Below are 17,027 nucleotides of genomic sequence, written 5' to 3' on the forward strand. Positions count from 1 at the left end.
ATAAAAATAAAATTTATTACTACCCTAAAATTATAGGAAAATCAACCTACGCAAGTATCCTTCGACGCTTTTCGGCGAAATCAAGCCGTGCCACATTAAAGTTCAAACGTGCACAGCCACCGAAAAAACAGCTAGCTTAATTCTTCATTCGTCTTCTTTACGCTTCGGAATGGAATTATTGAAATATTTTATGAAAATGAGAGTACTCGTCATGTACTGATGACGACGATTGTTGTTTGCCATGGATGATAAATATTGTAATAATGTTTTTTTTATAGAACTCTCTGTGATATTATAGGATTTATTATTATATTTCAGCTGTCTTGCATACGAAACTTTTGGTATCTAATTAATTTCACACGTAAAATCATAATAATTGTATATCCTGAATTTTTTTTTTTAATTATAATTTTATTATTTCAATAGTTGTTTGGTAAAATTTCTCACCAAAAAATAAAACCATCTTCGACCAGCATAATTTTACATTGTGTACAATGCATTAATGCATTATACATTGAAAATTGAATTCAAATTGTACAAATTCGTCATAGTGACATACTTACCTAGTCTAATAGGTGACTACAATACATGTAGTATTGTAGTCACCTATTATAGTATCTATACAGAAGTTTACGGTTTGACTGACCTAAATGATTAATAATTTTAAAAATATTTAAAAGTTTAATCATTCAATTAATATTACATACTAAATAGTTAATAGATTATGATCTACGTATAATAAAGAAAGACTTACAAAATCAATAAAATTAATTTCTAAATACAAACAGTTATTCACTTTCGACTCGTTATATACACATATGACTATATCATTGGCGTTTCGGTACCGTTCTGTTTAGGAATAATACATACCTACTTATATTATTTTTATTGATTTTAAAATAATCAATAAGTTCTAATGTTAATATGCTCAGATAATTTGCGATATTAATATATATAATAATCTATTTATGGTATTATGATATTGTTATTTTATCCTATAAGTGAATAGTTAAAATATTTTGAAAATTATATGTTTAAGAAATGCAAACATTAACTACAGTTATTCGTTTTTTAATTATTACAAAAAAACAAAAATCGGTTGAGCAGAAATAGTTATCACAGAAATATGAAATGAATATCCAATGTCTTAAAAATTCAAAATTCAGACAATTATAAAAAAATATTAATGCGTCTTTTCGGAAAACTGTTGATTTTTGTTAGGGATAAAAAAAACTTATATTCGTCAGGTACTCGGCCAGTTAAAAATGAAAAATGCTATTTATACAATTAATATAAATATAAATTATTATATTAAATGGGTCTGGTAATATACTAACATGACGATTATGTATTCTTGGTCTCACGTATTTTATGCATCGCGCGTTCGGGAATAAAATATGCATACGTATGGTACGTCACCCGGCGGGTAGCAGATTGTCCGATGCAATAAGTGTGTATTTATTTTATGTCTAAAAAAGTAAATTAAAGCTCCAAAAGTATAGAAAATCAAACTCACGTAAACATAGATTTTTTTCTGTGAAATTTAGTTGTGTCATATTTAATGTCCACACAGTAACCACATCGCCGACCCAGGAACACCTTTCCTCGTCTGTCTTTACCGCGTTTCGAATTGAAGATATTGAGATATTTCATAAAAATAAGCTGAACAGAACGGCATATGCGTGTAAAATATTATACATATTAAAGTACGGTTTAACGATTTGTACGTCTATTTATTTTCTCCGTTAAAATTATTACAACCGTTAATCGTCTCCGACAAATAGCGAAGATTGATGATTGCCATAGATGATAGATTAATATGATAGATGCATATCAATAGATTATATACTGTATTATTATATTGTAATATTATTATTAGCTAGACATTTAAATTTATTTGGGAGTCTGCCGTTCGAGAGACTCAATTGTGTACTTATTCAAATTGTATATGCAAGACAGGGCGGAGGGCGACGTAGATTGCATAGATATTGTTCAGTACATTGAGACTAGACTCATTCAAAGTTTCTGCCATTGGCATTGCATAAATTAGTATTTAGTTGTTGTTATCGATGTTTTTCGCCCGTATAATTATTGAACAACACACGTCTTCTCATTATTAAAATATTATATATTATCAATAATCAATATTAATATCGAAAACCATCATAGTTATTTTCAAAATAGATAAAAATATTAAATAATACTACAATTTTCTTCAAACTTTTCTATTGCTTTACTACTTTTTTTTATGGTGAGTCGCCGTCTCAAAGACCCCTGACCAGACCAGAGCCGCCACTGTAGGTGTTTATAAGTTTATGGCATAAACAGCTTAAAACTAATCTACATAATATTTTGAATACTTCTCTGTTAGTGTTAAATAATAATACACAAATTGGTGTCTTTAAATAATATTTTTGTAATAACTTAAAACAAAATAGATAACTATACCTATAATCGTTATTTTTCGTTAAAATATCCAGGTTTGTCAATATTCAAATTTGGTATAATATGTACTAACAGTAGCATTTTTTTATTTATTAAATTAATATGTTTCAGCATATTACATGCTATTTCAAGTTTGATTACCTACCAATCACAAGTTATAAATTAAAATTTTTAATAGTAGTTAGTTATTGATCTTCGTCTTCGCTTATAGAATATAATTGTATATTTACAAAAATGTTATTGAATTTGATTTTTAGCATAATTTGGAGTAAAAGGATTCCTGTGTCATTATGAATTTTTCTATTAAATACATTTTAATAATGCTTAGATTTAAACATTTAAAGAAAAATCGTAACTACATAAAGTTTATAGTCGCAAATCTCTGATCGTTGTTATCTAGAAGTTGTTTTTTACGAGATTATATTATATCGCAACCTCAAACTATACTACTATAGAGATTATGCGTTAGTGTGTTACTAACCACTATGTCAATTAAATAGGTTGAAGTTGAATACTATATGTATTTATAGGCCTACATTCTTATAAGACTAAATACCAATTTAATTTAGTTCAATGCAATATGAAAGTGTATTATACACTTTTATACACATTTGAGGAGGGGGATTCTTAATTTTTCGCAACATTTTGCAAATTCCTGTCCATCAGTTCCATTCAACTGCTGCTACAGTAATACACTTTGTAGTACCAATATCTGGTCGCATATTTTTTTCATCGGTTTCAAATTGTTTCCCGGTGTATTCTATAAGTAGTGTTCTCTTCGGTAGTTCGAATTACTAACTATTGAACCTATTTCACCGCCTCTTCTCTTGCAATAAGCTTTGAAAATATTTTAATGATTTTTTAAGTCCTTAATTTTTAATAATTTATTTATTTACTCATAAGTAAAACAATAATTCATTGTGTAAATACGATTTTCAATTTATTGATATTTTAATAAAAAATCAAGGTATATATTGATATAAATTTAAAAAAAAGATCAATTATTTTCAGAAAAAAGCTTGTCGTTAGGGGTATCAATAATGTAATACAATTTGATAAAAAAAAACAGTGTAAACGTATGAAAAAAAAATAATTTTCAGAAAAAATTTGCCATATGGGCTAACAGTAGATATAATACATTTTGATAAATAAAACAGTGTACAAAATGGTATAAACAATTTTGATAATTATAGAAAAATGAAATGAATTAGATAAAAAATTACCCGGAAAAAAACTTGCCATATAGGCTAACATGATGAGTAAATAGGTAAAATACATTTTCAATAATAAAAAAATGAGACAATGTATATAAATGAAAAAAAATATAATTTGAACCACAAGAAAACAATGATAATAAAGATATAAAAATAAAACAATAATAATAAAAAATAAAAATAAAACATCGGCAGAATGACACGAAACTAGGCGGGGGGGGGGGATACGAAATGGCACGAGTGACACGAGATCGTCCCGCTCGTCCGCACGATACGACGACCACTAGACGGCAAGGCGAGGCCCGACAGCTTCGGCCGCGGGAGCGATGGTTGACGGCGAGCGGCTAGTGCGCGATGCCGTGCGCGCGTCAGACGGCGGTGCAGACGGCGACTCCTGGACGAGCGACGGAGACCAAAACGGCACGGGGCGAGCGAAGAAGATATTTTGATCCTGCGGAATCGGCGGCCACCGGATGGAAGCGACCCGGCCCGCTGCGGTTCGCCTCGCGACGATAAAGAGAGTGATGCCCTCCCCATCGCCATTGGCGTGTCCCGTAGTCGGACACGTCTGTCATCAACACAGCGCCGCCGGGCCCTGTGAAACGCACAGCCTTTACCGCCTCCGTCGTGACGAGTCGTCGCCTACTCCGCCGTCTGATGCATATACAAGGTGTACCGCCGGGGCGGGATATTTGCCCACGTCCGTACCGCTAGCCGTTCGTCGTCGTCAATGTCCACCATCGTTCCGCACACAAACCGAAAGCTGTTGGGCGCCCGCCAAACCGTCGTAGTGATCGATCGCATCGGCAACCGAACTCGGACATTATGCGTCTGTTATGTTCGAAAATCGAACAATCGCGTTAGTGCCAGTGCCGAACTTCCACCTAGGCAAACTAGGTAGCTGCCTAGCGATTTTTAGTCTTTACCTTCTCATGGTCCAGGCCCCCGGCCAAGTACCAAAAAAAGGGCCTTTAAGTTCGGAGCACTGGCTGGTGCATTATTTTTTACTGTTTTGATTTCTCGTCTTACACAATTATGTATATTTGTATATTTATCAATAAGCACTGGATACTATTGTATTCTTATGGTTTTCTCCATTTTATAAAAAAATGACAATGAATTATAAACCTTCAAAACAAAAAAATACAGTCTTATTTATTTATGTGTAGGTACTTATTGATAATAAGTATATAAATTTTCAACATTTTTGAGAAACAGTAGTAATGGTGAGTGTACCCCCCCCTACTATGTTTGCCATCCCCCCTTTAGACAAAATCCTAAATACGCCACTGATTCATCTTGTGTATATATCTGATTTGTTTATTATGCATTGAAGCATAAATTTTAAATATTTTTTTAAGAATAATAATAACAAAAAATGTCCACCATTTGGTAGATATGTAAAAACAAATAAATGTTATGAATAATTCCATTTAAAAAAATGCTTTAATAGGTACCAGTATTATACATACAAATTGTGTACTTATTTAGTGTTTACAGTTTACTACATTAACAACATTTTTTTTTTATTTTTATGTTCAAACAATTTCATGTTATGCCTTATTATATTACACTTAATCCATTTTAAATTTAAAAATTACCTCATCTAATCTAATTATTTACTTTACCTCTTCTATGATGGTAACCTGTAAAACAGTAGAATAAAGATTTGTATTATACACACATGGCACACTATATTAATAAAATATTGATTTATTGATTTACATTTACATTACATTAATTAACAATCAATGTAATGTGTTTGGGGGGTGTAGTGTGCATAGCTCCCACTTAATTAATTTATTATAAAAATTCTAGGGTTGAAGTCCCCCTAACTTAAAGGTCTAGTTACGTCTATATGATGGCGCCAGTGGAGGAGGTCCGGACCCCCGGCGGCCACCGTTAATACGGCACTGGTAAACGGTTAGTATTAGATAATTAGATCAGTCTATTTAGAATTTTGCAATATCTACTGCCTTAGTTTGACTTGAGTTAATGTTTTCCCGACTTATTTGAGTTGTATGTTGTATTGTATATTTTTATTGAACTTAACCTGTTAACCCGTGTATCATTTCAACACCTAATGTAGGTACTAAAATAAATAATAGACACAATCAAAATATTACTACTTATATCAGTAATCGGCTATATCTATGTTATGGTGTAAAAATTAATTAACATTTAGAATTACAACAATATAAAATGTAATCTGTAAGTAGGTAATAAGTAGTAATATTTGTATGAAGTAGGTATACACAAAAACTTTACCATAAGGCCCCTGCTCCCTGAATTTGGTCGACCTGAGAAAAATAGACCTACTCCCCTCCCCATCATAGACGGTCCGTTGAAGCTGAAATGATTAAATGTATGTAATAGTGAGATACCTATACTCTATAGTGTATAGTAAAATAGTAGTTATATAGGAATTAGGAAATGGGACAAAAAATAATATAGGTAGGTACAATGTGCAAATTATCTATATTTTTGTCACCTAGGTATATTATTGACATTTTTTGTTAATTAAAATGTAAGTTGTGTAAACTCTAAAGACCGAGTTAGATTTCATGAATTTAAAAATGCCGCCATAATAGTAAATAGATCTAGATGCACAGAATGTCTCAAATAGACTGGGACCTATAAATGTCAGTGGATCTAAATGACTCGGTATCATTTTATCTCGGGATCTGAATGAGTCGGATCTGGTATCAATTCTTATCAGAATGGGAGATCTCGATGACGCGGGATCTATTTGTCAGCATACCGAGCGATCTATGTGAGACTGTTCACCGCATATTATCTATGCTATTCGTTTGCCGTGTGATAACGTTTTTTATCGGCTAGTTTGACAACCATACTATCATAAGACTTATAATTTAATTTTTAAATCGTGGTCTCTATGCAGGTCATGTGGGCACACTATCCACACCAATTCTAAAGCTAAGCTCTTGGTACGTCGAACTTGCACTTAAACACACGACGTAAACCGTAATATTATGATGGTGTGAGTTGGGGACGTTGTATTAAGTTTTGACTGCTTATAAATTATAATGTCCATGAATTTAGCGACATGATTCAAAATTCAAAAATAAATTGAAACATAAATTATTTAGCGATAATAAACATGGTTAAGGAACAATACAGGGACACTGATGGGTCGCGTATCATGTGAGTAATTTTAAACTGTGGTTGTTGATTTAACGGTTAATTTGAACTATCTACTTGTAAAATCCTTAATAATCAATTCTGCGTTTAGATCGAAGATCAGCTTTACAGTCGACAATCCTCAAGATATCCAAAGGAAATCGCATTTGTGCATAAACACTAGAAATTTATATGCCATAAACAATAATAGTGCGACACGTACTCCACATCCATATGGAGTGCTTGATCATAAATTAGTGAGTTTATCATTAATTAAGGTATTTTTCAATATATGGTTAAGCAATAAATTGTGGTCTACAGTAGCTTAATAATAATATAATAATAGTGTATAGTTAACAATATAAATGTTAGATTTAATGATTTTACATGAAATAATTAAAAAATAAATAATCAAAATAAAATAAAATAAGTTGAAATGTATGTTGTGGTTGTATGGATTAAATAAGTATAAAGGGGGTAACGTAGGTAACTGCTCTGCTGTACAGTTGTAGATGTCAAGTGTACCTTGTTATTCAGTATATCACTATAATGTTTATAATGTATATTATGTAGAACTTGAACTTCTAATGCTTATTAATAAAAAAATATCATGTACAGGGACGGATTGGGCCATCGGGAAATCCCCGATAGGCCACGTGCTAATTAGTTGATGGGGCTGCTACGTACGCCAAATTCTACAGCTGTAGCCTATCGCAAACTAATAAGTAACATAATAAGATATAGATGTTTTTTTCTTATTTTTTAACTTATAATTTTTTTTCATAGCAAAAATTGCTATTTTTTAAATAACAAACTAGGAAGCAATAGGTCAATAATTAACATAAATAATGAATATTACTATAAGTTATAATAATTATAGTCAAAAAATCAACCCCCATGAACAGTAAAATCTATAAATAGTTTGTTATTCCATATTTGGATTGTCGCCTGTCGGTGTTCGGTAGTAGTCGGTGGGTGACGACGACAAATTTTAACAATGCAAGTTGGCATAGGTCTGTAGTCTGAATAATAAGAATATTTTTATTTTAAATTTTAAATTATTTATAATATTGTAATAAATACTATCAAATTGATATATTAGTTTACCGACTAAATATGTAATTCTAAACAATATGTATAAGTATAATTAATATTTTTATTTATACTGGTAAGATATGTGTTTTAGTATGTAAGTAATGTAATTAGTAATATTATAGTATTTTTAAAACAGTACATATATATTTAAAGTAGGCCAAATAGTTTTTAAGTTTTAACTAAAAATTACAACCAATAACAACTAGGTACCTATCATATATCTGTCTATTCAAACCTTACTACATAAAAAATGTAAATAAATATTTACTGCTCCTTTATAGGGCTAAAAATTACCACTTTCAGTATGGTGAACTTTCCCCCTACAAAAATATGATTACAAGTGAGCTGCTAAAAAGTTATTTTCCCGGGCCGGTCTGAAATTCCAATCCGTCCCTGATCACGTATATTTAATATTTTTAAACAGCTATACAAAAAATTTGTGAAGAACCTTTTATTCAAGTTTTTTACCTAGCAAAAGCATTTTTATTAATATTTATAGAGAAAATAAATCAAATATATAAAATGTCTATAAATAGCTCAAAAATATATCATCATCATGCATATAAATTACTAATATAATTACATGTTGAAAATTTTAAATATCTACGATTATTTGTTTTTCAATTACAATTGAATAAAAAAATTGATTTATCAAAAACTGAATTTATGTAAAAATAAGTAGTATATAATCTTTGCTATTAATAGGGAGTCAACCAAAAGGATGCAATATGTACAACTTGCAACAAAGGATTGAATGATTGTCCAGGACATTTAGGCTTCATAGATCTACAATTGCCAGTTTTTCATGTTGGATTTTTCAGTTCAGTTATAACAATATTACAAACAATTTGTAAAGTAAGTTAATCCATCAATATATTCCTCCTTATTACTTCGTATAATTTTACTTTTTAATATAATGTCTGCTAATTATTACAAAAATGTATTTCAGAATCCTTTCTGTGCTAAAGTGTTATTAAATGAAGAAGATCGTATGTTTTTTTATACAAAACTGAGAAACAAGAATTTAACATACACAATGCGTAAAAAAGTGTTCAAAGAAGTCCACGCCAAAGCAAAAAAGGTTCAGATATGTCCGTTTTGTAGTGACATTGTAGGACAAGTGAAAAAAAATGGTATATTAAAAATATCATATGATCGTTACAGATATAAAAAACCTGGCACAGAAGCTGAAAGTAAATTATGTAAGTATTATTATCAACGCAATGTTAATATTTTTCCTATTGAGAATTGTAAATATTAAATTAGGCGCTTTAAATGATGTGGTAAAATATAACAAAGAAGTCGAATCCATGAGAAATTATCTATTTAATGAGAACCTCAATCCTCAAGAAGTACTGCGTCTATTGTTATCCATACCTTATGAAGACATTATTTTGTTGGGTATGAATCCTGAGGTATCAAATCCTGGATGGTTGTTAATGACAAGAATGTTAGTACCTCCAAATTGTATTCGTCCATCTGCAGTGTCTGATATACGTTCCGGAACGTAAGTGTGTTATTATTACAGTGAAAAATACTATTTAATATTTATGTTCAAAACTGATACTAATATTAATGTAATTTAATATTTAGAAATGAAGATGACTTAACATTAAAATTATCTGAAGTTTTATTTATAAATGATGTCATTGTAAAACATAAATTGTCCGGAGCAAAACCCCAGTTATTGCATGAGGATTGGGAATACTTGCAATTACATTGTGCCTTATATATTAATAGTGATTTATCTGGTGTCTCACGTACAATGATGGTAAGTATTAAGTAATAAAAACAAAAAATGTCTTAGTAAAAGTATTTCACACAATATCTAGTATAATATTATTTGTTTAGCCAAAAAAAATTGCTAGGGGTTGTGTTCAGCGCTTAAAAGGAAAACATGGACGGTTTCGTGGTAATTTATCTGGTAAAAGAGTAGACTTTACAGCACGGTCTGTCATTTCACCAGATCCAAATCTTCGAATAGAAGAAGTAAAGATTAAAAATGATACAAAAACTATTTTATGTTACAAATGTTATTTCCTTATTGATTATTGATTTTTTAGGTTGGTGTTCCAGTTAGAATGGCCAAAATTTTAACATATCCTCAAAAAGTATGTCCAGCCAACATTGAATTAATGCGTAAGTTAGTGATGAATGGACCAGAAATTCATCCAGGTGCTAATTTTGTTGAACTTCAAGGTTCTAAATTAAAAAAATACTTGAGATTTGGAAATAGACCAGCTATAGCAAAAGATTTAAAAGTCAGTATGGTTTTTTTTATAATATTATATTTTTATTTTACCAAATTAAAAATTAATTGAATAAAGTGTATTTATTAAAAAAGAACATATAATTAATTTAGCATCAATTTTAAAACCTGACTAAAGTTAATATTTAAATATATTATTTTAATGTTAATACCTACCTACTTTAATCCCCAACTTCATTTTTCTATGTTAAAAAAAGTAGACTTATACTTATATACTTTATTTGATTACATATGAATTTATAATTTATAATTATGTAATTTCTCATGTAGATTGGAGATATTGTTGAAAGACATTTATCTGATGGGGATATTGTATTATTCAACCGACAGCCTAGTCTTCATAGATTAAGTATAATGTGTCATCGTGCAAAAGTCTTAGAACATAATACATTAAGGTTTGTTTAAGCTATTTGCTCATATTTTATTTGGGACTGTAAATATACATTTTTAGATTTAACGAATGTGTATGTACTCCTTATAATGCCGATTTTGATGGTGACGAAATGAATTTACATTTGCCCCAAACTGAAGAAGCAAGAGCTGAAGCTGCTTTGTTAATGATTGTTAGTATTAAATCAATATATTTGTTATATTTTGTTATTAAATTAATTTAATTTTGTTGTAGAACAAATCAAATCTTGTCACTCCGAGAAATGGAGACATTCTCATTGCTGCAACCCAAGACTTTATTACAGGAGCATATTTATTAACCCATAAGAATACATTTCTTAACCAGAGAGATTCTAGTAGACTAATTGGTTGGTTAATGTCTGGAGATGATATAAATATTGATTTAACATTACCACGTCCTGCTATTCTAAAGGTTTATTACAATTATCATTCATAATTAAAAAAAAAAAAAAAAAAAATGCTTTATTTACAAACTGTGTATCATATAGCCTCACAAACTTTGGACTGGAAAACAAATATTAAGTATAATTATGAGACCAAGTAAAAAATGTCCTGTAAAAGCAAATTTGCGTTGTAAAGGGAAATCGTATACTCGTGATGAAGAACTTTGTTTTAAAGATTCATGCAAGTTAAACAAAATTTAAACATATTTAAAAATGTTTACATTTATTGTTTTTTAATTATAACTTATTTTGTATATAGATGTTTACATAAGGAACTCTGAGTTATTGGCTGGTACTATGGACAAGGCAACATTAGGTTCAGGTAGTAAATCAAACATATTTTATGTGTTGCTGGCTGATTGGGGATCTGATGTCTGTTGCAAAGTAATGTGGCGTTTAACACGTCTTACTTCATACTTTTTAATGCTACGAGGATTTTCAATTGGAATTGGTGATGTTACACCTAGTAATGATTTGCTTCAATCTAAAAATGAATTGGTTATAAATGGGTTAGGAAATTATATATTTCAATTTTTTTATTGTGTCAATTATTTTTTATATTTTATTTTCCCAAATTATAAATAAATTTATTTTATCAAATAGAAATGCATTGTGCGAGGAAAATATCCGTTTGAGAAACGCAAAAGAATTAAAATGTCAACCTGGTTGTAATATGGATGAAACTTTAGAAGCAAATATTTTAAAGCAACTGTCTGGTATTCGGGATTCTGTTGGTAAAGCTTGTTTATCAGAACTTCATTCAACCAATGGCCCATTGATCATGGCACTGTCAGGTTCTAAAGGTATAAATAAATATTTATAATATATATATATATATTAAAATAAAAAATTAAATTACTGTTTACTATTTTTCATTTAGGATCCAATATTAATATATCTCAGATGATTGCATGTGTGGGCCAACAAGCCTTGAGTGGACATCGTGTTCCAGATGGATTTGAGTCTAGATCATTACCACATTTTAAACGATTTTGTAAGTGTGGTTCTTCTAATTTATATTTTAATTTTTATTGACTTTAAAAATAATATATTATTAATTGTTATCAGCAAAAACTCCAGAAGCAAAAGGTTTTGTTGAGAATAGTTTTTATTCAGGTTTAACACCAACAGAGTTCTTCTTTCACACAATGGGTGGTCGTGAAGGTCTTGTTGACACTGCTGTAAAAACAGCTGAAACTGGATACATGCAACGGCGTCTTGTCAAAGTAGAATTAATTTATTTTAGATTTATAATGTTTAAATAAGTAATTCTTACACATTATAAATATTTTTAATTATTAGTCTTTAGAAGATTTATGTGTTCATTATGACAACACTGTACGGAATGCTTTTGGAGATGTTATACAATTTGAATTTGGAGGTGACAGCTTAGATCCTACATACACAGAAGGTAAAAATTTAAATGTTTTTTAGTTCATATATTATGTATTTGACAGTTTTCTTTATAGCTAGTCAATAATTTTTCATTAGTGATTATTTAAATTTGTAAATTTAAAGTTATAATATTACCATTCTATCATATTAAAAAGACTTTCAACATTCTTCTTTTTTCTACCTAATTCACTGTAACAAAACCTAGAAATTTGTATATTTTATTTTTTTCTATTATATATTTGTTATCATTAATCAATAATTTACTGTTTATAGTATAATAAGAATTTGATTAATTTCACTTTACTTTGATTATGTATTGAATTTTCTGAATGACTTATCTGATTAAGAATATATTAAATTTATATAATACACTGGTAAATTATTAAGTAATTGATTTAGTTTTATAAACAATATTAAATATAGGTGATGGTGTCCCAGTTGATTTCAAGCGTGTATATTTCAATGTAACTGCTAATTACCCATGCCGTGATGAATGTACATTAGATTCTGAAGAAATATTGAAAATTACTGAAGATGTGTTATTATCTGAAGATTTTCAAAATGTGAATTCTATGTTTATAGAAGAGTTGAGGTAATATGAAAATTATAATATAATGATTAAGCACTTACATCATATATAATATTTAATTTTTACCTTCAATAGAAATTTTGGAAAAAATTTATCAATCAATATGGCAGAAGTAAGAAAAAAATGGTTAAACTTAGAGGTTTCAAAATTGCAACGAATTACTTCTACACAGCTTATAAAATTTTATGTAACTTGCCTTACCAAGTATATGGCTGCTGTTATTGAACCAGGTACAATTATAATAATTAATAATACTTAAAATTATCGAACAATTTAATATCAATTATTATTTGTATAGGTACTCCTGTTGGAGCTATAGCAGCTCAAAGTATTGGTGAGCCTGGTACACAAATGACATTAAAAACATTTCACTTTGCTGGTGTTGCTTCAATGAATATTACTCAAGGTGTACCAAGGTAAAAAAAAACAATCAGTTAATCATTTTAAATTTAGTTTTTATATACATTTAATAGTTATAAATTTGTACTTGTTTAATTCTAACTAGTGCTCTTCTTGACCATTTTATTTTTTTATTTAGCATATTCGAAAATGTTTTGTTGGTTTGATGGTTATATTTCATAATATGAGCTTTTTAATTAATAAATAATTAAATATTTTTTAGAATCAAAGAAATAATTAACTCTAGTAAAAATATAAGTACTCCTATAATCACAGCATACTTAGAAAATGACAAAGACAAAGAATTTGCAAGAATTGTCAAAGCTCGTATTGAACAAACTACACTTACTGAAGTAAAATAAAATTTTATTTATTAAATATTAGTTTTTATGTTATTCAATTTCCTAACTATTTTAGGTTTGTAGTTTTATTGATGTAGTACTTGATAGCTCTGAATGCTATCTATTGATACACATAGATATGAACCGTATTAAATTATTGCAATTAGAAGTAACAATCGAGACAATAAGGGATAGGTAAGAGATAACTCATAAGAAATGTATGAATTATTAATAATTATATTTGACTTAAATATATGTTTTTAATTAAATTTTGTAGTATACTTTCAACTCCACGAATTGGAATTAAAGCTAATCAAGTAAACATTGATAATGAGTCCTGTGTTAGTATTTCTTTGCCATCAAAAGGCGCTCAATCATTAAATAATTGGATAAATATATATTCACAAAATTTACAAAAAGTTGTTATTAAGGTGCCTACTTTTTAAAATTATTTGAATACTTAATTTAATAAATGTTTTAATTAATTGTAATTTTATAATAAAAGGGTATAAGTGCAGTTTCACGTGCTGTAATCCACGAAGAAGATGATAATGGTGAAGTACGTTACAAATTACTTGTTGAAGGTGATAATTTACGAGAAGTAATGGCAACACCTGGCGTAATAGGAAAACGATGTACCAGCAATAATACATTTCAAGTGTGGAATGCACTCGGCATAGAAGCGTCTAGGTAAAATTTAATATGGTGAATTATTTAATGTAACAATGTAACATACTACAATTATTGTCAAAATGTATTTTATACTTTGTCATCCATTATAAGTTAACTTAAAGAATTGACTGTTGAATTTTAGCATTCATTAATATGTACTATATAAGTGTGAAACACTTAATTTTTTATTAATCATGAAAAATCTAGTGTTCAAATAATTTAGAAGTATAAGAATTTTTGTTAATTTAATTTGACAAACCCAAGAGGTCTAAACACCATTGTTCATTAGTAATTTTTCAACACGAGGGGGTTTATTCTTATATGAAATCAAGATAAACAAGTTATGTAACATAATTTGTTTCAAGAATTTGTAGTGTAGAATTAATAAATATTTATTTATTATATTAAACTTTTATTTCAATAATATATTAATATGTTTTATATTAAATTTGTTAATTATAAATTATAGGTCAACAATAATATCAGAAATTGATAGTGTAATGGGTAATCACGGAATATCTATTGATCCTAGACATCCTATGTTGATTGCTGATTTGATGACAAGTCGAGGCGAATTATTGGGTATAACACGTTTTGGTTTATCAAAAATGAAAGAGTCTGTGCTCAATCTTGCTTCGGTATGATAGTTAATTTATTTTATAATTTTACATGTGTATTTAGTATGAATAATGATTACTTTAACAATAATTTTAGTTTGAAAAAACTTCTGATCATTTATTTGATGCGGCATATTATGGACAGACCGATACAATAAATGGTGTCTCTGAGAGTATCATTATGGGTATACCAATCAACTTGGGTACAGGATTCTTCAAACTGATTTACAAATATCCTTTTGATAAATTCAAATATTTAATTTATTTTATTAATTAACTTATTGATTACCTAATACAACAAAACATATATTTCATGAATATCATAGAGTTATACATTTTATTACATTTTTGTGTGCTATTAAGGGTTGCTATTTTTTCCCGTGGATGTTTATGTTGAGGGATTTGTGTATTTATTAATCACTAAAATTTTAATTTTATTACTGATTATAAATTATTATTATTTTTAGTGTATAATATATTTGTTTATGAAAATTATTCCTTAATGTTTAATATTTAAGACCAAAAACAAAACTACAGATTTTCCGAAGCAAACATTTGTATTTGATGATGCAGATCTTCATGAAAAAGGGTGTTATTGGCAATGATTTGATGAAAAACACCCAACATACTTAACATTGACATTGACTATAAATTGTTTGTTAAATTATTGTGTTCAATCTGTGATATTAATTAATGTTAAATGTATTTTTGTATGGTGTACCTAATAATGTATTGTTATTTTAGTATTGATTAAACAGTGAATAGCATCTAATTTTTTGAGAAATTAATATACTTATTTGATTAGTTCCTTAAAATATCACAAAATTTACAATTCATAAAATATTTTTATTGTTGTTGATATTAGATCTTAAAAAAAAAATAATAACAAATAATTTAATTTAAACATGTATTGTACATCCTAAAATAATAATTGTTTTATTCTTAAAAAATGCATTTATACTAATCATTTACAATAACTTATTTTCATTCAAAGTCAACTTAAATTAATTTGTAAAAATTTGATTTATATATTTTAATATTTATTAATTGTATGTGCATTTATATTTTACATAGTAGTATGATAAATTTGTTTGTATTTGTACAGTTTAGTTAGTTTAGTTAAACAAAAATTAGTTTTTAATTCTATGCTTAATAATCATATTTTTTTATAAAAAATTGTGTATTTTTATCAGTTATATTTACATTAAAAATCATACTGTAGTTATACCTAACATTAATTGATTGAAATAACTATTTTAGTAAACAGGTTTAATAATAAGTAATTTACCATAATCAAAGTTAATGTTTAAAACTGTTTATATTTTGAAAATAATTAAAATTTTGTTTGAAAATTTTGTTTTTCAATAATGTTAAATAATAATAACACATTTTTTAATTGTTTATAAATATCCACTTGGTTACTGTAATGTCATATGAATCTTTAAATTAACAACAATTTATCGAAAATAATAAATAATAAATGTACACAATAATACATTCTTTACACATAGACACCAACACATCTGTATTATGGCTTTAAAGCATTTTTAATTAGGAAAGATTAAAGTTTCAAGTGTTAAAATCATAATTATTTTTTTATTATTGTGTATTATTATTTTATCTGCATTCTATAATGATACCATCAGTGCCATGTCGATTACGCATGTGTTAGATTACTCATTTTTCGTCCAAAATAGTTTTACATATTTGATATTTTGATATAAATATTTAATGTACCTATTTAAATTCAATACCTATAATATATATAATTTAAATGTAATAGTATTTAAGTAGATTAGATATAAACACTACGCACATATAGTTAGTACTATACTACTATTCCTATATAGGTAGTGCAATGTGTCAATATTTCAAAATTACCATTATATTGTAGATACCTACGCAAGTTTGATAGATACTTACCAAAACAAGATTTTTCCAAATAGTTTTCTTTTAAATATAAGACATTTAGACGAGGTAGAGGTGCCTATGTTAT

General features: G+C 28.2%; 1 protein-coding gene across 1 annotated transcript; it reads left to right on the forward strand.

Moving 5' to 3' along the window:
- Positions 1-6,780: 6,780 nt before the first annotated feature.
- LOC113551102 (DNA-directed RNA polymerase III subunit RPC1) lies at positions 6,781-15,803 on the forward strand. The gene is made up of 27 exons (XM_026953138.1): positions 6,781-6,824; positions 6,913-7,057; positions 8,601-8,750; positions 8,845-9,097; positions 9,162-9,402; positions 9,489-9,666; positions 9,747-9,884; positions 9,959-10,156; positions 10,435-10,559; positions 10,616-10,727; positions 10,790-10,987; positions 11,064-11,199; positions 11,278-11,527; positions 11,622-11,821; positions 11,899-12,012; positions 12,087-12,244; positions 12,321-12,429; positions 12,837-13,005; positions 13,078-13,232; positions 13,301-13,418; positions 13,625-13,754; positions 13,819-13,937; positions 14,020-14,173; positions 14,248-14,432; positions 14,884-15,052; positions 15,129-15,262; positions 15,549-15,803. The coding sequence occupies exons 1-27, from the start codon at positions 6,781-6,783 to the stop codon at positions 15,634-15,636; spliced, it is 4,170 nt and encodes a 1,389-aa protein (XP_026808939.1). The 3' UTR covers positions 15,637-15,803.
- Positions 15,804-17,027: the final 1,224 nt, after the last annotated feature.

This window comes from Rhopalosiphum maidis, chromosome 2 (assembly GCF_003676215.2).
Source record: "Rhopalosiphum maidis isolate BTI-1 chromosome 2, ASM367621v3, whole genome shotgun sequence".
Classification (NCBI taxonomy): Eukaryota; Metazoa; Arthropoda; class Insecta; order Hemiptera; family Aphididae; genus Rhopalosiphum; species Rhopalosiphum maidis.